Here is a 22,114-nt window from a genome sequence, read left to right as displayed (position 1 = left end):
TGTGGCTAGTTGCATACCGGTGTGGCTGGTTGCATACGGGTAGTGGCTGGTTGCATACCGGTAGTGGCTGGCTGCATACCGGTAGTGGCTGGTTGCATACGGGTAGTGGCTGGTTGCATACCGGTAGTGGCTGGCTGCATACCAGTAGTGGCTGATTGCATACCGGTAGTGGCTGGTTGCATACCGGTAGTGGCTGGTTGCATACCAGTAGTGGCTGGTTGCATACCGGTAGTGGCTGGTTGCATACCGGTAGTGGCTGGTTGCATACCGGTGTGGCTGGTTGCATACCAGTAGTGGCTGGTTGCGTACCGGTAGTGGCTGGCTGCATACCGGTAGTGGCTGGTTGCATACCGGTAGTGGCTGGCTGCATACCAGTAGTGGCTGATTGCATACCGGTAGTGGCTGGTTGCATACCAGTAGTGGCTGGTTGCATACCGGTAGTGGCTGGTTGCATACCGGTAGTGGCTGGTTGCATACCAGTAGTGGCTGGTTGCGTACCGGTAGTGGCTGGCTGCATACCGGTAGTGGCTGGTTGCATACCGGTGTGGCTGGTTGCATACCAGTAGTGGCTGGTTGCGTACCGGTAGTGGCTGGCTGCATACCGGTAGTGGCTGGTTGCATACCGGTAGTGGCTGGCTGCATACCAGTAGTGGCTGATTGCATACCGGTGTGGCTGGTTGCATACCAGTAGTGGCTGGCTGCATACCGGTAGTGGCTGGTTGCATACCAGTTGTGGCTGGTTGCGTACCGGTAGTGGCTGGCTGCATACCGGTAGTGGCTGGTTGCATACCGGTAGTGGCTGGCTGCATACCAGTAGTGGCTGATTGCATACCGGTGTGGCTGGTTGCATACCAGTAGTGGCTGGTTGCATACCGGTAGTGGCTGGTTGCATACCAGTTGTGGCTGGTTGCGTACCGGTAGTGGCTGGCTGCATACCGGTAGTGGCTGGTTGCATACGGGTGTGGCTGGTTGCATACCAGTAGTGGCTGGCTGCATACCGGTAGTGGCTGGTTGCATACGGGTGTGGCTGGTTGCATACCGGTGATCTAAGAAACATTAGCACTGCTATGAAAAAACCAACTGCAGCTAATAAAACATTTCTAAATCTGCACTCACAACGGAATCACAACTACCCGAACTACTGCAACAATCGAAACAACAAAATGTGCATTATGCAGGGTAGAGAAAAATTTTCAAATTTATTTTGAGAGTATAAACAAGAAAAGATTAATTTCAAATTAACTGCTAACCAGAAATTACCAATTTTTGATGCTTATTAAGAAATAACATTTTTTCTTTCTTTACAGTGTAGATACTGTAACGACCTGTTTTAGCCTAATGCTGCGAGTTTGCTGTGGTAGTAGCGCTTCGCAATAGTTTTCGGAATGCAGTTCTGTAGCTTTGTGCTATGACGAATGGTGTTGGAGTTAGTGTGTTATTATTTGATGCGGTGCTTTTGTTTGGCTTGAGGCTGCTGTCTGTTTTTATGTGTTGTATACCGACAAGCGATATCATTGCAAAATTTTGTCGAATCAGTTGATCAATAGATTAAGTGACGTAATTCCTCCCATTCGGCACAGTTGTTGATCTTTGGACTTTGCTTATGAATATGGCTTCTTTGAAGCGCAACTGCACCCCGTCGGTGTCTCTGGCAATGATTGTAAATTCAAAGTCGGCGAGGCACTGTTGTTGATGATCAAAAACAGAACTTTTATCTGAGCTTAGAATTTGCAAGTGCTACAATTACTCTAATTGAACCACTGTCCAGACTTGGCTTAATTTTCTTTTTGAACATATTTGGTTGATTTAAAGTATACACTTTTAAATTAACTTGCTTTTCCGTTTAGTTGCAACAGAATTGGCGTGCAAAAAATGCAAAAGCGTAACAATTAAAAACACTGATACCAACATAGACTCAAATTAAAAACATTAATTATTTTGCAGTTTATAGTTTCATTATATTAGCAATCTATGTGACAGTAGAATATGGTGTATAAATGTGCAGCTATGAATTGTCGGTCTGGGTATGCTGGAGAAAGCAAAGATCCCACTGTAACGTTTCATGGATTTCCATTGGACGATAAGGAGCTCCTTTAAGTGTGGTTGCAACGTTTGGCTAGAAAGGATTTTATCCGATCTAAACACTCCAAGCTATGCTCTCTTCATTTCACACCAGAAGATTTTATCAACGAATCAAGTGATACCAATAACAGACGCAAAAGAAAAAGAAGCAAATTAGATCGAAGGCGTTTAAGAAATGATGCTGTTCCAACAGTTTTTAGTGATTTGCCTTTGTACTATTTATACAAAACTGAGCCTCGTTGCTCCGGTCTCTCTTCATCTTCGTCTCGGCATGAAAATGCAGTAGCAAAATTAGAAGAACGCTGTGAAAGTTTTTTGAATGCAGACAACCTTACTAATTTCGATGATCTTCTTACAAAAATACCTGAAGAGCTTGAAAGACAAATGTATCTGTTGCACCATACAGATAAGGGAGCATATTTCATCCATCTATCAGATCACCAACTTCCATCTATTTTGGCAACAATCTATATCAGTGTTGATTTGGAAGTCACTCTTTATCCAGAACAAAAAGTCATACCCTCATCATCATACAATCACATCCTACCTACTGGCAAAATGACTTTACTTTCTCAAGTGTCCAACTTAATGGCTTTTGCAAAGAACAACGAACAGAAAAAATATCACTGGAAGAAGAATTTCAAGTAAACATCAAAAAATTAATTTTAAGCTTTCTTCTCATTACAGAAAATGATCAACAAATTTCCTTTTTGAAATTTTTTATTGAACAGATTAGCTTGGTGTTTACCAACAAGCACAATCGAAGATATTCTGCAGAATTATAAATGATGGCGTACATTATTTTTGCTACAAGTCCTATGGCTTATGAGAGATTAATAGAAGAACAAGTATTGTTGTTGCCCCCAACTAAAACGTTAAAGAAGATTACCATGAATCTTGATTGCAAAACTGGTCTTGATGATGAGCAATATTTGCAGTTGCGATTTTCACAACTTAATTCTTTTGATCGAAATATCATAATGATGATTGATGAAATATATCTTTCCAAGCGCAATGATTGCCAAATTGCAACTACTGCTTTGTGTTTCATGATTAAATCTCTGTCAAGTCGATATTAGGACATGGTTGGTATCTATCCAGTAAAAAATCTTAAAGCAACAACACAAAAGCAGTGTTTTGATAAAATAATGTTCTTACTACATGAAGTTAGATTTAATGTTACTGGCATATCAGTAGACAACGCTGCCACCAACAGGAAGTTTTACAAAGATCTTCTTTGCGATGGAATATGGAAGAAATCAATCACGGATCCCTTCACTGGAGGATAAATTTTTCTGATATTTGACCCCAACCATATCATCAAAAATGTCTACAACAATTTGTTGACAAGAAAGGTTTTTAAGTTACCTGCCTTACCTCCATTTGTTCCAGAAGCCCTCACAGCAACCTTTTTGGACGTTGTTACTGTTTACAACAATGAGTGCCACAAACCTTTACGAATTGCCCACAAATTGTCAGAGACTGTGCTTCATCCACGTACGATCGAAAAAGTTAATGTAAAACTGGCTCTATCCCTTTTGTACGAGTCAACTGTATGTGCTTGAAGACATTATGGATTTTCTGAAGCTGCTGCTGTGTTGGAGCTATTTTCAAAGTTTTGGTCTATCTTGAATATTTCTTCACCGACTACTGGCAAACACAAGCGCGACATTGTTTTAGATACAATCAAATCTCCTGAAGATTTGAAGCTAGAATTTCTTTTGCAATTCGGAAACTACATATCTGTTTGGGAAAACTCAAACGTAAGTTTAAAATGTCTTCATAGTTTATTAGGTTTCTCTGCAAAATTGAATGAAAGTTTTTTCTATGAGACGGCTTAGTGATTTTGTTTTATTTCCGACCTTAATTGTTAAAAATCACATAAATTACTAATTTGATGTATTTTTAAACCACGTTTGTATATTTTGTAAAGAGTAGCACAAAATTAGGATTCTCAATTCTTATTTTTTTTTCTACATTTTTGATGAGCTCATGAACTAGCATACTTGCTTAGAAACATGTATGACATTGATCATAAAACCATTACAATTAATTATTCATTTTTGCAGTTACCTGGATTAACAAGAGAAACTTCCTTGGCCGTTCGTCAAACGTGTCATGCCATCACTGGTCTGGCCAAGTACCTCATCAACTTTTGTGGTTTCAAGTATGTGCTGCTGGGTAAAATTCAGTTTGACACTATTGAGGGTCGATTAGGACATATCAGACAACTTAGTGGTGCTAACTACTATATTTCGATGCGTCAGTTGCTGGAAAGCGATCGAAAACTAAGAACGCTATCATTGATAAAATACTCCCATTGAACAAGCCGTTCAAGCAACAAACAGTGCAGATCATGAAGCGGAATCAAAGGCTGAGTTGCTTTGTGGCGATCTGCAGTTCAATATCTTGCCAACAGAAAACAACATAGGCGTCATATAGGCGTCACATAGGCGTCACATAGGCGTCACTGGCTACTGCTGCAGGTCGCTGCTCGCTGGTAAGGAGCACTAAATGCGAAAAATGCAAAGACGCTACAGTTGCAAAAACGCATCTTATTAATGCTGTGTTTGCGAGCTGTGACTGGCATTTTTTTGACGTAGCCATGGTCGCAGCAAATATGTTTTTTTATTGTGTAAAGCGTATTGCCACAGTTATTACATTTTCTGTTTGCTTGTAAATTGTCGCTCTTGCCACAGTTATTACTTTTTTCTGTATTGCTTGTAAATTGTCGGGCTTAACTATACTGTAGGTGCTGTGATAGTCACCAGTAAGGGCAATATTACAATCATGGTTGTAACCTGTTTGATTATAGTTATGAGTTATGACATATAATCTAGATATTATGACTGCAACATAAACAACTACTGTACTAGATTGTAACATCAGCACTTAATGGTTACATTCAATGCATGTAACGCAAATATTTTTTGTGTAGATAGCAATATCTTTCGCACATCTACTTTGTGAGTAAAGTATCGTCACTAGTTTTCTTCAGTATATTCGTATTAATAGCATCAGCACTTGCTGGTTTACCTCTTTAACTTTGCAGTATTAATGCAACAAAACTTTGTGTTTGCTAATTTCCTGTTGTCTTGATAACAAATTGATTAAACAGCAAGTTTGAAATTTTTTGTAGTCTTTAATGACCCAGTTGAGACTCAAACTTAATCTTTTGTATGTTTTATTCTATTAATAACACTGGTCAACACAAATTTTTTGGCAGACAAAGTTAGAGTGTTTTTGGGGGTTTTGAAGGGCGCTGATTCCGAATATGGCCTTATTTTTCCCGAATTGGCTTTAGTTTTAGAGATATCGCATAAGGTTATTTTGACCAAAATCCCATATTTGAGCTTTATGCGCTAGATCAAGAATAAAAGTTTAACAATATTAGATGTTTCAGAAATGCAATTTAATGGTCAATTGTGAACAATAATAACAGTTTTAAGTTTAAATACAGCAACATCACGAAATTTTTAGGGATATTAGATTTGTCATACTTCAAAACTTTATGTTACCGATGTCATATACACAAAATACACAATCATATACAGTAGTGTAAGTACATAAAACACTAAAAAATGTTGCATTAAATCAGTCAATCAACATTGTATCATAAAATTTAGATAAAAGGAACCACATTATCTTTTTCATTGTAAATTGAAAACATTGATATGAAATACAATAAGATTAAAACTACTAATTTGCGACGACAAAATGTTCGTCTCTTGTAAGATTTTCGCTTGTGAGAAGCTTTTGGACAATTTCTCAACTGGTTCCAGCAATAGTCTGCCATCATGTGCTCATTCCATCTGCCCTGATATCTTTCTTCCATTGTCTTGATGTCTTGGTGGAACCTTTCCCCCTTCTCCTCACTGTAATCACCAAGATTGTCAGGAAATCTATCAAGGTGGCTGAACAGGAAGTGAACTTTAATGCTCATGTTAGCTCCACGTTTTCCAAATGCAGCTAACATCTTCCGAACTAATTCTCTGTAATTAGGTGCTTTGTGATTCCCCAAGAAGTATTGCACTACATCCTTGAAGGAGTTCCATGCAGTGAGTTCATTGCTGGTCATGTGACTGGTGAAATCCGAATCTTTCATCAACGTTCGAATCTGAGGTCCATCAAAGACACCAGCTTTAAGCTTTTCATCGCAGAGTCCTGGAAATTGACTGGAAATGTACTTGAAGCAATTCCCCTCCTTGTTTAATGCTTTGACGAACTGCTTCATTAACCCTAATTTGATGTGCAGAGGAGGAAATACAATTCTATCCCTGGGAACAAAAAGTTCATTGATTGCATTGGCTGTTCCAACTTGAAGACTAGTGCGTTCTGGCCAGTTTTTCTTGCCCCAGTGCTGGGTTCCCGCCCTGCTGTACCACAAACACAGGAAGCAAGGATACTATTGGTATATACACTTTGTTGACCAATTAGAAAATTGACCATTTTTATGTCAACACAGATGAGCCACTTATGGGTATTGTAGTCAAGCTTTTCAAGGACAAGTTTGATGGCATCATACTCCTCTTTCATCTTGGTAGAATGTCCAATTGGTAGAGGAGCAAAATGTGGGACGGAATGTAGGACTTCACAGTAATTTTTAAATTAGCGTTAGTTACTAATTATTATGTTATATCAAACAAAGTTGATAAGATTTACGTCTTCTTGGTGAGATGTTTAGGGGGTAAATACACTAATTTGGGCTAATCTATGGGTATATGTATCTTCTAAAGTAGAGTCAATCTGGCAAAACCAATGTCATATTCGTAATAAGCGACCTTGAAAACCCCAGAAAACACTCTTAGATGTCCTGCCAAAAATTGTGTTTCTCTTTTTGTTGACCAGTGTAATTTGTACAAATATAGTACCATACAAGCATACTTCGTATAATACAGTTATTAGTTTTGCTTACAACTTAAACTAACAAAAGATGCGCGCAAATTGGATAGCCACTATTGCTATGTCCATAATGCGATACTTCTCTTTAGCCAACTGTTGTACACTGCGTAAAGTCGGTTTCCTGTCCAGATTCTACTATTTAGAAGTCCATGCCTTAGCCATACAAACCGCCCTTAATCAAGCACACCCAGCTATCACCTTCAAAATGGAACTACCTACAGCAGACAACGCCATCTCACTACTCGACTTCACCATAAAGATCGAATGAAACTGAGAAATCCACTACCAGTTTTGCTAGATAAAAGCAAAGGCAAAACTACTCCCACTTCGACTTGGCCCTGCCAACAAGTATCAAGAAAACCATCCTCCTAAACCAAGTAAAGAGAAGAAAAGACAGATGTTACTGTTCTGGTCTTTCGTTAGTTAAACGTATCATTTTTGTCCACAGGGTACAAATCTCATTCGAATACTCGCATGGAGTTTCTGTTTGCAACATCCTACAAATATGATTACTCGCCAGTCTAGTAAAAATACAACAGACTTCACTGGCATCGCCGGCAGGATTTTACAGGCATGGAGAAACTGGTCGAAGTTTGGCAACAGCAAATTGCCATCCAAGAACAATGTTGCCAAGAACGACGTCATCAAGAACAAGTAAGCTCATCTCAACTACAAGCACCAGTGTCGCAGTCCGCTAGCAAGCATCTAGTGCGTGTTTCACAGCCCAGGTAACTTGTCTTTCCAAGGAAGTCTGATGATGCTCCCTTTGTAGTCACGGAAATCAAAGGACTAAACTTGCTAGGTCGTGATGCAATTTAGGAATTTCTATCGATAAGTTTCTTCTGTCTAAGTATTCTACTTTACAGAGCAAAGTCATGCAACAAGCCTGTTAAGAGTCTGGAGAAAGCATGCTCCCTCTTATGTGACGAGTTCAAAGATGTTTTTAAACCCGATCTCAGGTGCTTACGAGATTGTGAACATGTAAACATCAGGTAAAGTTGTTTAATATCCGATTGCGTGCAATTGAGCGGTACACCTCAAGAGCACGTTTCGTTTAACATTATATTTGCTTAATAAATCATGCAAAAGTTAACGCCAGATTTTCAAACATAATAAAAACCGTCTGATATTACAGCTGAAGAAATCTTCAAAACAAATTGAATAATTACTGAAAACTAACAGGCAAGTAGAGCTTGTTCACTGTACAGTTGAGAAGGAGATGCTTTCTTGCCGCGAGAACGTGAGAATTCGCTCAATCAAAGATTATAATTTTTATAACAATTTTTTATAAGATTAGCAATTAGATACTGCAATACTGCATAGATATATGGAAAGACAGAAAACCAGCCAAATGGATACGACAACAAACACAAATCAAAGATATCATTCAAACAATAAAAAGTTTAAAGTGGAATTGGGCAGGACATATCATGCGAACAACTGACAACAGATGGACAAGAAGAGCTACTGACTGGATATCGCTTGACAATAAACGCAAAAGAGGGAAACAGAAAACAAGATGGCGAGACGAACTCTACCAATTCGACAAACACTGGACACAAACGTGCAAAGACAGACAAAATTATAAAGATATGGGGAAGGCCTTCATCCTGCAGTGGCTGACAACAATGGCTGACAATGATGATGATGATGACAGCATAGAACCTAAATGTCAATGAAGTTTGATTTAATGCTATTATACTCTACCTTGCACTTACCGATGTAAACTTTGCTTTGTTCTTTTCAAAATCGCTCTTGTACTTGTTCTGACTGACAAGAGTGCTTTGCTTCTTGGCATGTTCAATTTGGGGAGTGGACACAACTGCAGTAAACCCTTTTCCTTTGGATTTATCAAACTGTTCTTTATACTTGTTCTGAAATGGCAAAAGCTTCTTTGGTAATTTTGTAAGCCATCTTTGACTTATTGAAAATTTGCATAGTTGATTGTTTTGATCACTACTCTTTGGCGCACCAAATATTTACTGTATCACTGTAAATGGGAAACACTTTGTAAGAAAAAAACTTGAAATGAAATGTGATAATCTAGTTGTGACCACACATAATTGTGATAAAACGACTTCATAGATGAAAATCGAATTTTGATCATTGAAAAAGGGAATATAGAAAAAAATGATGTTTTTTCAAAAAGTTACTGCTGTCCTGCTGATGTAAGGTGATAGTTTCCTTATTTTTACGATAATAATATAATTCATTAGATAAGTAACAATTCTTCAATAAACTAATGGGCTACTCCATTTCGTTAACGAATAAAGTTATTAAGTTTGTATTGTCTTCCATATTTTTATAGGGAGAATCATGGCTTCCTAAAGATACGGCCTGATTTGTCACATTTTGCAGAAATTTCCAGATTTTGCTAACTTTTTGTAAATGTTTAATTAAATTTTTCTAAAAATTATATTTTTACGCTTTCTGTACTGTTTTCCCCAGATGACACAATAGGTTTTAACATCCTCAGATGTTGAAAAACAAAGAAAATTTGATTTTGAAGATTTTAGTCAGACTTTTTCAATTTTTCAGTAACAGTCTGATTCAGCGTTTTTCAACTTATTTTTTCTCATTTTCTACTGTTTCCCCAAGGCAACAAAAAGCTTTTATATCATTAGGAGACAGCAAAAAGTAAACAATTCTTAGAGAATGTCACACAAACACAAGCAGTAGCCTAGCTGTAATCAAAATCTGCAAAATGTGACAAATCAGGCCGCATCTTCAGGTGGCCATGGGAGAATGAAGGTAACATTAACACCTCCATTTACCATCACATATCCATCTGTCCGAAGAAGATCTAACTTTTCAGACAATTTGAACGCCCTTCTTTTAAAGCTGTTGTACGATATGTAGAATTATCAACGATAGAGCTCACTGCCGTACTCTCTTGGGCTATATCTAGGCCAAAATGAAAAGGTTTTTATGAGAGAATGAGTTTCTTTAATATCTTTTATCTTATAGCAATTCACATTGACTTCATTGTATGAATAACAACGTCACAGTTGGACGTTGAGTTTTGCTTGAAGCAAGTGGTTAGGATCCCCCGCCCGGCGAGCCAGGTGTATGATGGCTCCCTTTCGGCGGAGCTCAGCAGGTTGGATGCCTACAAGGATTGGTAAATACTCTGTTGGAGTTGGGCGCAGGCATCCAGTCACAGTTCGCAATGCGTCGTTGATTGGGCTGTCGATGAAGCGGGTGTGGGCACTGCGGTACCAGGCAGGGCGAAGTATTCAGCAGTGTAGTGAACCAGAGCCAGGGTTGCAGTGCGCAAGGTGTCAGCACCTGCACCCCAAGTTGGGCTTGCCAGACGTCTCAGCAGGGCGACGCGAGATGTCAGCTTTTTGCGTAGTGACTGTAAATGGTGACGGTATGTGAGTGACCTGTCAAGTGTAACCCCAAGGTATGTTGGTTCTGGGCAGGGTGGCAGAATTTTGCCGTTAACGGTCACTTTCAGGTCACGTTTTGCCTCCCTGTTGTTGAGATGGAAGGCTGCCGTCACAGTTTTACTTTCGCTGAGATTCAACTTCCATTGATGAAGGTATCGAGATATGGTCGTCATGTCTTGGCTCAACGTCGTTTGTAATGATTGCCAGTCTTTCGCAGAGTACAAGATGGCCAAGTCATCAGCATATGCATATTTGTCAGATGTTGTTGATGGTAGGTCGTGCATATAGACGTTAAAAAGGAGGGGAGCCAAGACTGAACCCTGTGGGACACCGTTTTTGAGTCGCCGCAGTCTACTTGGTTTTCCGCTTCCGGTGGTAAGGGTAAAACTCCTGTTGTGGGTGTGTTCCATGATCATTTTGACCATGTGCCTGTCAGGGAGTAGGCGGAGTAGCTTGTAGACTAGGCCACGGTGCCAAACAGTGTCATAGGCTGCTGTTAGGTCAATAAAAACAGTCCCCGCTTTCTTTTTTGCCAAGAAACTCCTCAATATCCTAAGTTAGTAGTGTGACTTGGTCTACAATTGATCTCCGGTGTCGGAAACCAGCTTGTTCTTTGGGAAGCAGTGAGTCGATTATTGGTTCGACACGGGCGTAGATCAGTCTCTCAAGGATCTTGAAAGAGATGCAGAGCAAGGAGATTGGGCGATAGCTCTTTGCATCATCTAGTGGTTTGTTTGGCTTAGGGATCGCGACGACCAGAGATCTTCTCCATACTTTAGGAATTTTGAGGCGGCGCAGGCAGGACGACAGGAAATCGCATAACCAGGACTTTAGAACATAACCAGCGTGCATGATAAGCTCTGGACATATCCTATTTAGACCAGGGGCCTTACCAGGTTTTAGGTGCTTGAAGGCAGCATTGAACTCGCTCCGTGAGAAAGAGCTAGAAATGCTCTCCTGGTCGGGTGTGTTGATCTTCCAAAGCTTTGTCACTTCTTTGGTAACAAACCGATCGGAGGTACGGTCACACGGCTTATATATCCCATTTTTTATTACCTGTGATGCAATCTTATTAGCACGAATGGGACATTGTCGGGGTGATTGTCTTGATCGTCCCGTCAGGTTATTGAGTGTGCTCCACGCTGTACGGCTTAAGTGCGAGAGATCGATAGATTGGATGGTCTCTGTCCAGCGTTCTTTTCTTTTTGCATCGAGTCTTTCCAGAAGAGCCTTGGTGGCTGAGGGTGTTGTTTGACCATCTGAAGAGCTAACAAAAGATTGGTAGAGGCGCTCGCACTCTGCATCCCAGCACGGAGTGTAATTACTTCTACGACTGCGAGGGATGGCTTGTTTGGCACATGTTAAGATGGTGTTGCAAAAGTTCTGGTAGGCCTCGTCCACTTTGTGACAGTTAGGTGGAGGGAACTCATTTGTGAACTTGTTGGTAAGGCGGCTAAAGCGATTCCAGTCGGCTTTACGGAAGTTCCACCGCTTGACTGGTTCACTCGGAATTGGTGTCTTGAGCGGTATTGCGGTAATGAGAGAAGGTCGGTGTTGGAACCGAGGGAACTTCTGTAGCACACGTCTGTCCGGAAGCTGATTGTCGTTGCCAATGTTAGCAAAGGCCATGTCTGGGTTTGTTCCAGTGCCCCATCGCCCGGATGTAAAACTGGCTTCGTCTTTGGGGTTGTACACTCATGTACACTGTACAGTGGGGCATAGTTGTTGTTTGATGCCCAGTTAGCCAGACATGCACCAGAAGGACTGGTGATGCGGTATCCCCAGTCGACGTGCTGGCAATTAAAATTGCCAGCACAAAGGCAGGCGTGGGGTACACTGGGATGGCCGTCGGAGTGAATGATGGGAGGTGGCTTGCGAGGCGAGAGAGGTGGCTTGTAGATGTTTACGATTTTGTAGCCGTTGATGTCCACACTTAGCCATTCAATCTCTGAGTCTGAAGGGGATTGTTCAACTAGTCTCCAGTTCAGCTTCTCGTGGACAAATGTGGCTAAGCCGTGTGTCCTGCTTAGGTTTGACCCAGTTAGTGAGTAATTTGGGATCACTAGCCTGTCTGCGCTGTGGCAATGGGTTTCCTGGAGGATGATGATAAGGGCTTTTTGTTGTTGAGCTACTCTTTGTACGACATCGATTTTAGCAGTCGTAAGGCCTTCAACGTTAAGCTGTAGGATGTTGGGACTTCTGGCTTCTTTCTTCGTTCTCTGGGGCCGAGGGTTTATCCTTTTACCACCCCAGAGACGCCCTGATGTGAGTGCACTGCTAACCATGTCGTTCTCGAATGTCCCATCTACAAGGCACCAAATGGAACGCATGGTATAGCAATGCTGGACGAAGCTACACTTACCTGGCTCTCCACCAGCTGCCCTGAAATTTGATCTAGTCTCAAACGAAAGAAGAAGAAGAATGTCACAGTTGGAAAAAACTTTTCGCATGAACATTCAAACTGCAGCATCTTACATTGTTTTTGGCTCTTTGCTTATGCTTATGTTTTTAGTTGAGCACAGACAAACTTTCACCAGCGATTTAATGTACAGTAGTTGGCTGTTCAAATAACTGTTGAATCCACTAAATTGTGTGATGAACAGTTGTCCATCGTAAACAAAGATTTTGAAATGCAACACAAACGCTCACCGAACCCAAGTTGGGCATCAATTTTTTTACCACCTACTTTGGCAATAAAGTCTCCGGCGACAAGTGTTACTACTTACTACTAACTTTGTTTGTCAAGTAATTTTTTTTCAAGATAGTCCAATGAACTCTTGCAAGTTCGTTGATGTTGTTTCTGTCCCTCTTGGAAAATATGCGATGCAATCAGGATGTTTAAGCCTTTCCTCTTGCTGTTCTAGGGTTATACTTCTATCTTTCCAGATTCACGATGTTTCCTCACTATACTGTAGCCTAAGGCTTCTCGAGAGCAGTCAGCCTTTGTCCTTTTGGTGACCCCGACGTGATTTGCTGGATTACTTTGGATTACTTTACTGTGGATTATAGTAGGCTACTCTTCACCCGACTGCCTTCACGACGACGACGAATGTCACCACTGCAGCATCCTGTTCGAATCGAAGTGACCGCCGGTCTGTTTCATTGGACCCAAGTTAAGTGCTGTTAGTAATGTTTGAATATTACTTTGATGTTACTGCAGTGGCCTTAAGCCTACTTACGTTTCTCGTTGTTGCCGTTCTTGGTTGTCGCCTCACCCGTGGCTCGCGACCGAGGCATCATGAGGGCGGCGATGATAGAGTGCTTCATTTCTGTCTAGATGCTTCTCTCCGGACGCCTGACTGTAGTGCCTTGACACCCCTGGCTTTGCTGCACACCATCTGCTTGGTTCATCGTCCTGGGCAAGACGTAAAACCGCATCTATCCACTTATACTAATTAGGTAGGTCATTTATCCCATCTTGCATTATATTCACATGAAACTGCATTAATTCTTCCAGGCGTTTAGACCTTCGCTTAAGCCGTTCACCTTCCACTTTGTTACCGGCATAGCCAGCCCTGATCCTAGGCAAGACGTGAAACAGCATCCATCCACGCATTTAATCATAGTAGTTTTTCGTCAGTTACTTCTTTGTTTAGAAGTCGTCCTTTTGGGGCAGTGGGGGTTATTTTTCCTTCACGTAGTATCTTGTTATATCTTAGTCTGACCACTGAGGTCATCCTCAGGTGTAGATCGTTACGGCATGTTCTGTAGTTTATTGACTAAAGTCACTGTTATTAGGGGCTTGTTTGTTCTTAAGGTAGGGCTTACATGCTGAATCATGGCTACTTGCTGGCGTCTCGTCTTATCAGCGTGTCACACTTAGTGCTAATTTCCTATGTAGTGGTTAGCTGCCTGTTTCATTAACGTTATCGAGAAGCTATGGTCATCACTGACATATTATAGATATTAGGCTTCATGTTACTTGTCACTCGCATTTACGTGTCTGCCGCTTCCTTCCCTGTTGAACTGTTCCCCATGTAGCCACTTCGTCCAGCTTTCATGCTACTTCAGTCCTTGCATTTGCAAGTTGTCTTGAGGCTGGGTTCTTTCAGCCCCGTCGCTCTCCCCTGATGTGTCTCCTGGCGCTGTAGTCCTGGTCTGGTTCAATTAAAACGTTTGTTCGTTTCTTTTTCCTTCCCCCAATTAGTCAGTAGGCTACTTCCATCCAGCTGTCATGACGCTTTTCTTTCGCGTCGCTGTTGACGGCGTTTCGTACAGTTGCTTCGTCCGGCCGCTGTGCGATTTGTTTCCTCGCTTCGCAGAGAGAAGACGCTCGGTGCCTCCTGACATGCTTCGTCATTTTTCATAAATATTAGGCTTCGTATATTGCAGGTAGGCAGTAGCCTGCCTGCTCAGGAGTGAAGTTTCAAGAGATCTTTTGGTCTTGTGATGTTTTCTCGTTGCAGAGAAGACACTTTCGTTTTAACAAGGCGAGTTGCCTTGCGATGCTTCATCTTATAAACTCCTCTCTGCGCTAACCTGGAGGCCATAAACGATGACATCTGCAGCAACGGTACACTTGTGAGGAGAGTGTGCTGTACCAGCTGTACGCTGAGTGAGGTTGTTGATGATGCTCCATGCTTTGCGCGTAAGTGTAAAAAGTCGATGGTTTGGATGGCTTTGTTCCAACGCTGAAGTTTCTTTGCATCCAACCTCTCAAGTAACTTGTCTGCGGTGACGCTAAGTGACGCTAAGTGACGCTAAGTGACGCTAAGTGACAGTATCAGGTGTGGCATTCAGGTAAGAGCGATAGAGAGCCTCACATTCGGGGTTTCAGAACGGTATACAACTGGTTCAATAACCACGTGGTATTGTGGCTTTGTCATAGGTATTATAGAGCTGCAGAAATCCTGGTATGCCTCGCCTACGTTGCTCACTTCATGTGATGATGACTTTGCAGTCCGGTGGTTTTCTGAAGTTCCATTGCTTTACCGCTGCGCTTGGGACAGGTGCCACGAGTATCGGGGCAATAATGAGGGGCGGCCGATGCTGAGAGGGAGGAAACTTTTCCACACTTCTGCCTGGAAGAGAACTGTCGATACTCGCAAAAGCCAAATCAGGGGAAGGGAAAGGCTAATTGCAACATTTGCAAGAGTGGGGGCTTATAGGTATTGACAATGTTGTAATCTGAAATGATACATACGTACACCCACTCAATCTCCGCATCGGTTGGAGATTGATCTACAAAGGTCTACTTCAGGCTCTTATGCTCAAACGTGACAATGCTGTGCTTCTTGCTAAGATAAACCTGGCTAGAGTGTAGCCTGTCTACGATTGGTAGCCTATCTGCAGAAGTGCAGCGTTTTTTTTTTTTTTTTTTTTTGGAGGAGGAGGATGACGAGTGCCCAGTTTTAATGGGCAAGCTGCTCCACAACTTTGATCTTGCTTGTCTTGTAGCCTTCAATGGATAGTGAGGATTCTGAACTTGTCCATTGCCCCCTGCTGCTGTGCCGTCCGGGTGGAGGCTCTTTGTTGGTAAGTTTCGTTTCGCATCTGCTTTCGTGCAGATGTTATTTACAGAATGAGGCAGGAAAAGCCACTTGTTTTCCATCTCATGTTGAAAAACTTGATTTGTGTCCACCATTAGCATTCATCAACTTTTGGTCGGAACGAGAACACTATGGTTGCAAATTTCTTAGCTAATATTAAAGTTTTTGCTTGCTGATGTTTTGTTTCAACTGAATAAAATTTTTTTTGTTAATTATCTAATTTTGTACGAACCCAATAATCAATTTCATTCAGGACATCTTCACAAAGTCACCATACAGTTCCACTGCTCGGTGAACTGTTGTAGCCTTCTAATCGTTAATGCTCTTGGCATGATCATACTGAAGAATGTGAAGATCATCATCAGTCGTTATCTCCGCCTGCGGCAGATTGCGCATCAACATGGCTTATTTGTTTTCAAGAGTGGCGATTTTGAGCCAACTCACCCAGTGTCGTCAAGTTGAGTCCGGTCCATGATTGAATGTTGTCTTGCCATCGTTTTGGTTGTCTGCCACGTTTTCTTTTTCCTTCTACTTTGCCTTCTGTGCAAACTTTGCTGATTCCGAATTGTGATCTTTTAGTGTGGCCGAACAGTTTTAAAACTTTTGATTTTATTATTGCTGCAATTGGATGTAGTTTTGTCATAGTTAGAAGATCTTCTATTTTCGTGTGACCAAGTAACCTTTTGTTGGTCATGCTTCTCATGATGTGATTTTGGAAGGTAGTGATTTTTTTCATTGTTGATGATGTCCAATTTACGCATTCTAGACCGTACAGCACGACTGGTAAAACGTAGGTGTTGAAGATTTTTGCTTTCAGTTTGATTGGGAGTCCATTGGATGTTAGAATCTTTTTGTTCTTTTCAAATGCTGCCCAGCATACTGAAGATGCTGATAGCGAAATCGATTTATGATTAAAAAAGAGGCTGATAAACTATTTTTTGCATTGAGTAACATGGCTTATACTTCTAATCTTAGGTATTTTATATGGGTGATAAGGATCACTTTTAGGCGAGTTGACGGTCAAACTCTAATGTGTTAAACCTGTTCATGAAATATTAGTAAGGTAAATATTGTTTCAATCTCCTTTGTACGAGTTGGAATGCTCAGTCTTACTTTTAAATAGCTTTGATATGAAGACGAACATTGCAATTCGTGAAATAGCAGTATATTTTAAGAAAGTTTATACAGCTTACCACACTTTGCTGCTTGGACATATTGAGAGCATGTGTCATGCTGGGGGTCATATAGGACTTTGCAGCTGCGGCCGCCCACCGTTTTTTGCGTGCTTCATCGCTTTCCGCCATTTAACTTAATCTGATAGAATACTCCTAACACTGGATAAGGTGAAATTGTCACAGTGACGTAACTAGAAAGAAAACTTTAGGAGGAAAAATGCAATTGTTTGGGGAGAAACGTCATTCAACATGATTTATAATGATGTTGAAACGTTGTAATACTTAGGAGCAGCAAAATACTTTTTGTGAGGAAGGGACGAATGTCCGCTCAAGCCCCCCCCCCTCCCCCGTTGCTACATTCCTGGATTGTTAGTGTAGTTGTCATAAAAAAACAGACATAACAAGCTGACATCACGAGTAGTTCTTAGATTGAGTTTCAGTCAAGGTATTATTAGTTGTTGACCGATTATGACGTTTTCCTATTTAATCTTCCATCTTTAATCTGATCTGACTAGTTTGAGTCTTTGTCTTCACGTCCATTTAGCCACAGATTTGTTTAGCAACTTGCGAAGGTGCGTGTCTGCTACATATGTCTTAATTTTATTCGACGGAATTGCTCGATTGAAAAGCCAGCTATCTTAGACAATAGAAGGTCATTTCATTTGCTGCACCGTTTGAGTCTGTGTCTATCCTGGCCCGGACGCGAAATTTTTTCAGAAGTTTCCTGGCCCGCACGGTTGGTTCAGTGGTTTCATCCTCTGCCTAGTGATCGTAAGAACGAGGGTTCGACGCGTGTCGAAGTCAAACTTTTTTTTTTCTTTAAATTAATTTTTGCGGTGCACAAGAGCTTTTCAAAAACAGTAGGGTAAGAGAAAGCTTATATTTTATTATCATTGCAGAATTTCATTGGCAAATAGTTATTTCGCAGTCTGAATCAACCAATCTCTCAAAACACTTTCGGAAAATCTTACTTTTAGAGTGACTAGAATCAATGAGACAGAAATGTCGTGGGAAAAAGAATTTCGCGGCCCGGACACGGATCAACAGTTGTATTTCTAAAACCACTGAGGCTACGAGATTTCTTGACTTTTCCTAGCTTTTATTCACCTCTATTGAGCAGAAATTTTGAGCGAATAAAAGTTATAAATTCAGAGATATAAGGCATTTCTCACCACATCCTCTGAAATATTTCATATTCTATTGTTCAAAATTTTCCCACCAGCTAGATCAGGGGTTCCCAACATTTTTTGCTGTTCGTACCCCTTTGTCAGGTCAGAACATTCTTTGTACCCCCAAAAAAAATCTGATTGAATGTTTCAGGTATATATTGCTAAATTAAATTGCTTTTATAGCTCAATTAAACGCTAAACCGATATTTTACACAAAAATTACCAAAAGAAATTAAATGTCAATTATTTTGTTTGTCACTTCTGAGTGATATTTGTTGCTGTTTCATTGATAAAATTCGCTCAAACGATTGTTCGATTTTACTCAAGACAACAAATAAATCTTCTTCCAGTAGCAGACAATTTCTGTACTTATTCTTGATATACAGTACATCATGGTCGAAAAGCCACTTTCACAATAATAAAATGTTGAGAGGAGAATTAACACTGCCATGGCTTCCATAGCAAGACTTGGGAAGGCTTCATTGCAACACACCAAAAATCTTCTAACTTTGATTTGTCAAATAGCAGATTCAACTTTTGCAGCGTTCATTTCGATGATGTTCTCCTTCAAATTATACTGATCCGACATTTTTGTTAAATCAAAAAGAAATGGATTTATAATCCAATGCTGGAAATAATTCAATTCACCAGAAAAAAAGTAACCATCGAAAGAATCAACCAGCATTGGAAATAATTTCATTTTTGACATTCTGTAGCAAAGAGTTATCTGCAATTTAATCAAGACTAGAAAAATAAGCAAGGTTTCCATTTTCATTTCCAGCAGCAGCAAGTAAAAAAACGCATTGTTATGAGACAATGAGACTTTTTAGCCTACTAAATAACAACAATTATTTGTAGATAATTGTATTTTTCAAAGCAAAGACCGTAATGGCATAATATCATTTACAATTCCAAAATAAAACTGTACTGTGAAATCTTTAAAGAAAAGCTGCTCTGTGGCCCAAGGATCTTCATACCCCTTGATGTTTAATCTCGTACCCCCAAGGGGTACGAGTACCCCCAGTTGGGAACCACTGAGCTAGATGAAAGTAATTAATTTGGCCCATGTCTCGTTAATCCTAACTGTTTCACAGCGTGAAGGGAATTGGCTGTATGTAAAATTATGTAAAAAATTTTATCACAACATTGCAATGCATGTTCCTTATTACTCTACCACAAAATAATGTGTAAACTCACGCTACAATTGCTTTAATCGCAAAGTCATAAGTCACCTCAACATTTCAACGTATATGAGCAGTTCTAAAATTCACATAGTTTTAATTTTCGGATATGCTCAATGCTCAGCGTGAATAATTTTACAAAGTGAATCCCAAATTTTGAAACCGTGCCTTAAAAAATAACAGATATATCACTCCTAAAGCATAAGAAGAATCGACAGCCCCTCCTTCCCAAACTGAGCAAGACTCCAAGAGCCCAACCTTCTAATGGTTAACCCAGCTCGATACATGAACAACTGGTTTACCGTGGCTCACACTGTTTTCACAACTTTCACTGATAGACTGTCTTTGTATCTGTCACTATAACCGTACTGCTGAGGCTTATCATCGCCCTCATTGGAAACTGTATGATTTTTGTTGTGCAAAATAGCCTTCTTGCTGGCCGGATGTCCGCTACACGAGACCTCTGCTTCGCCCGATCGTCAGAGCTGACCAGCCGCTCCTTGGGAACAGAGGAACTGGTAGCTCTCGCGTCGTGCGGGAGGGGATCCGACCCCGCCTTTCTGTTCACCGTGTTTACTGTTTCATTCTAAGCATTGCCATGCCATATAATATTGCGTTGTGTGTGACTTCTTTGCATCATTTTTTGCTAAGACATCTTCATCAGAAGCCAAACGGCTTGCCCCGTTTGCCTTCTTGCGGTGGTGTCTGTGGCGCCGGAGCACTCTTTCTGACATCACGCGTGCTGTAATCCACTTGATTTGTACAAACACCGCGGGCTTTTAGCGCAATCCTGCGTCTCGCTTAGATTTCTAGGGAATTGAATTTAGGGGATTGTAAGCACTGAATTTTTGTAAGAATGCCTAATTGTATTCTGGCTAGTGCTTTATACACACGTCGATTTGCCGTTATGTTACATTGTATGGTTGTGTGCAGCGTTTGCAATGCTCACAGTAGCACTTTTCCAATCAAAACTAGGGCCCTCTTTAAGTACCGTAGCCTAACTACAACCATGATTTCTGACTCATTTTTTTTGGTCTCTTTTTCGTTTCTCACTCACTCAAGAAGAACTCTCGATGTTTGGTTTCAAGTTGGCAATGTAGGACGACAGAGCGTTGTGCTAATTTCTGGTGGTGAGACTGTCAGTCATTCCGGTGTTTTTCATTTGGTGCTCTTGTTGCTTGGATTCTGTCGTTTAACGTCAAGCTTGTTAATGTTATGTTGAAATGAATCAATAAACGAATCAATAGCGAAGATCATCGTGTCCTGATCACTTCGCGCCATCATCATGCCCAAAAGTATTTTCGTCCCATTGACAACTGTATATGAGCAGGCATGCTAACATGCAACCTACCGAGACACGAGACTAACAAAAACAATGCAGTAGATATTACTAAAACAGCATATTGTAATATTGTACTAATACGTAATATAATACGTAATATAACGTAATAGTGTAATAAACGTAATATTGTAAGCGCTCTTCTTGAAACATCTCTGACAGAAACTAAATTAAGAAAACGTTTAGCCGTCGTCAGCGTAGCCCAGCGGTCCATAGTTAGGAAGGCAGCCACCCCGACGAAGTGGGCTCGATTGTCAACTCAATTAGGGTTGTTGCCACTGCGTGTTGGACATTTTTGAATGGGTTGAAGTTCACGTCCGACTTTGTTGCACTAGTCCACGGATCAACAAACTACTCCTCTCGGCCAGCTCCAAAACATTTTCCGAAATTAGGCAAGCTGTGCATGTTTTGTTCCTTTTGGTCCCCTACGTCATGGTTGCACAACTCGGTTCCTGTTTGTCTGAATAAAAATCAATGGCCCAACGAGCTGATCACGCCCTTCAGGGTAGAAACTGCTTATCCATAGCGATTATCTTTCACACGTCACTAAATTCCAACCTGTATCTTTTATAGCGCATCTGGTATGTTGCTTCGGCCACAAAAATGTTCCAGGTGCCCACATTAATAACGATGGGCCAGGAAAACCACCAGAGTATGAGTATTCACCGTACACCACCAGATGTTAGGTAGCCTATGGGTAGAAATTTGTAATCTCTGGATCTGAGATGAAGCTTGTTGACTTGCTGTCTAAAGAGCTTCAAACAACTATACTGTATGTTATATGTACTGTGACCTCAGTAGGCTACCCTGGCTGTAGAGGAATTCATATTATAGCAACACGGTCAACAGAATGCAATACGTAATTTTATGCTCGGTATTGTTATTAGCTGCATTCAATAACCGTGATTTTAATAATCTTAAAAAAATTGATAATCCATTCAGAAAATTATTTTCTATCACGGAAATATCTACAACTGGCCTATTTCTTTAACTCTTGGTTGTGAATTATAATACGCCTATAAATACACGATGGTTGTACTAACTTGGTGCACTGCAAAACCATTTGTTGCGCAGGTTTAATCTGAAAATTACTGTTTTCGAGCTTAATTCCATTGCATGAGCAGATACTCAGTGCTTTGCAGTTTCATCTTTTCCTCAATTTCCGGGCGTAGACGACTTGCAATGGCATGTTGTTTAAGGCTGATTTCACGTCATTTCCCTTTCTTTTGGTTTCTTTATTGCTCCCTTGTTTGCACTGTATATCATGTTCTCTACGTTACTTGGTAGGCACTCTCTCTTTTCTCTTGAGTTTCCTGTAGGCCAAAGTAGGCTACCCGACCGGCAGTAACGGTATACAGCCAATCAACGTCCGCTCTGCGTAAAGA

General features: G+C 40.9%; 2 protein-coding genes across 2 annotated transcripts in view; both read right to left on the bottom strand.

Annotated features, from left to right (window-relative positions):
* Window positions 1–17,242, bottom strand: part of LOC145782440 (uncharacterized) — a 37,250-nt gene extending 20,008 nt beyond the window's left edge. The window contains exons 1-2 of the mRNA XM_082594228.1: window positions 17,059–17,242; window positions 8,703–8,858 (exon numbers count right to left, since the gene is read on the bottom strand). Coding sequence (XP_082450354.1) covers window positions 8,703–8,858; window positions 17,059–17,169 — 267 coding nt within the window. The 5' untranslated portion in view covers window positions 17,170–17,242. The remainder of the gene's footprint in view (window positions 1–8,702; window positions 8,859–17,058) is intronic.
* Window positions 5,705–6,316, bottom strand: LOC145781872 (uncharacterized). Its single transcript, XM_082593552.1, has one exon. It carries the CDS (start codon window positions 6,314–6,316, stop codon window positions 5,705–5,707), a length of 612 nt encoding a protein of 203 aa, XP_082449678.1.
* Window positions 17,243–22,114: the final 4,872 nt, after the last annotated feature.

The sequence above is a fragment of the Aplidium turbinatum genome, chromosome 13, assembly GCF_918807975.1.
Source record: "Aplidium turbinatum chromosome 13, kaAplTurb1.1, whole genome shotgun sequence".
NCBI lineage: Eukaryota > Metazoa > Chordata > Ascidiacea > Aplousobranchia > Polyclinidae > Aplidium > Aplidium turbinatum.
Note: the sequence above shows the minus strand (reverse complement) of the source record. Positions and strands in the feature narration are given on the sequence as shown.

Coding starts and splice junctions, on each gene's coding strand:
- LOC145781872 (XM_082593552.1), bottom strand. CDS start 6,316: ATGAAGCAGTTCGTCAAAGCATTAAACAAGGAGGGGAATTGCTTCAAG.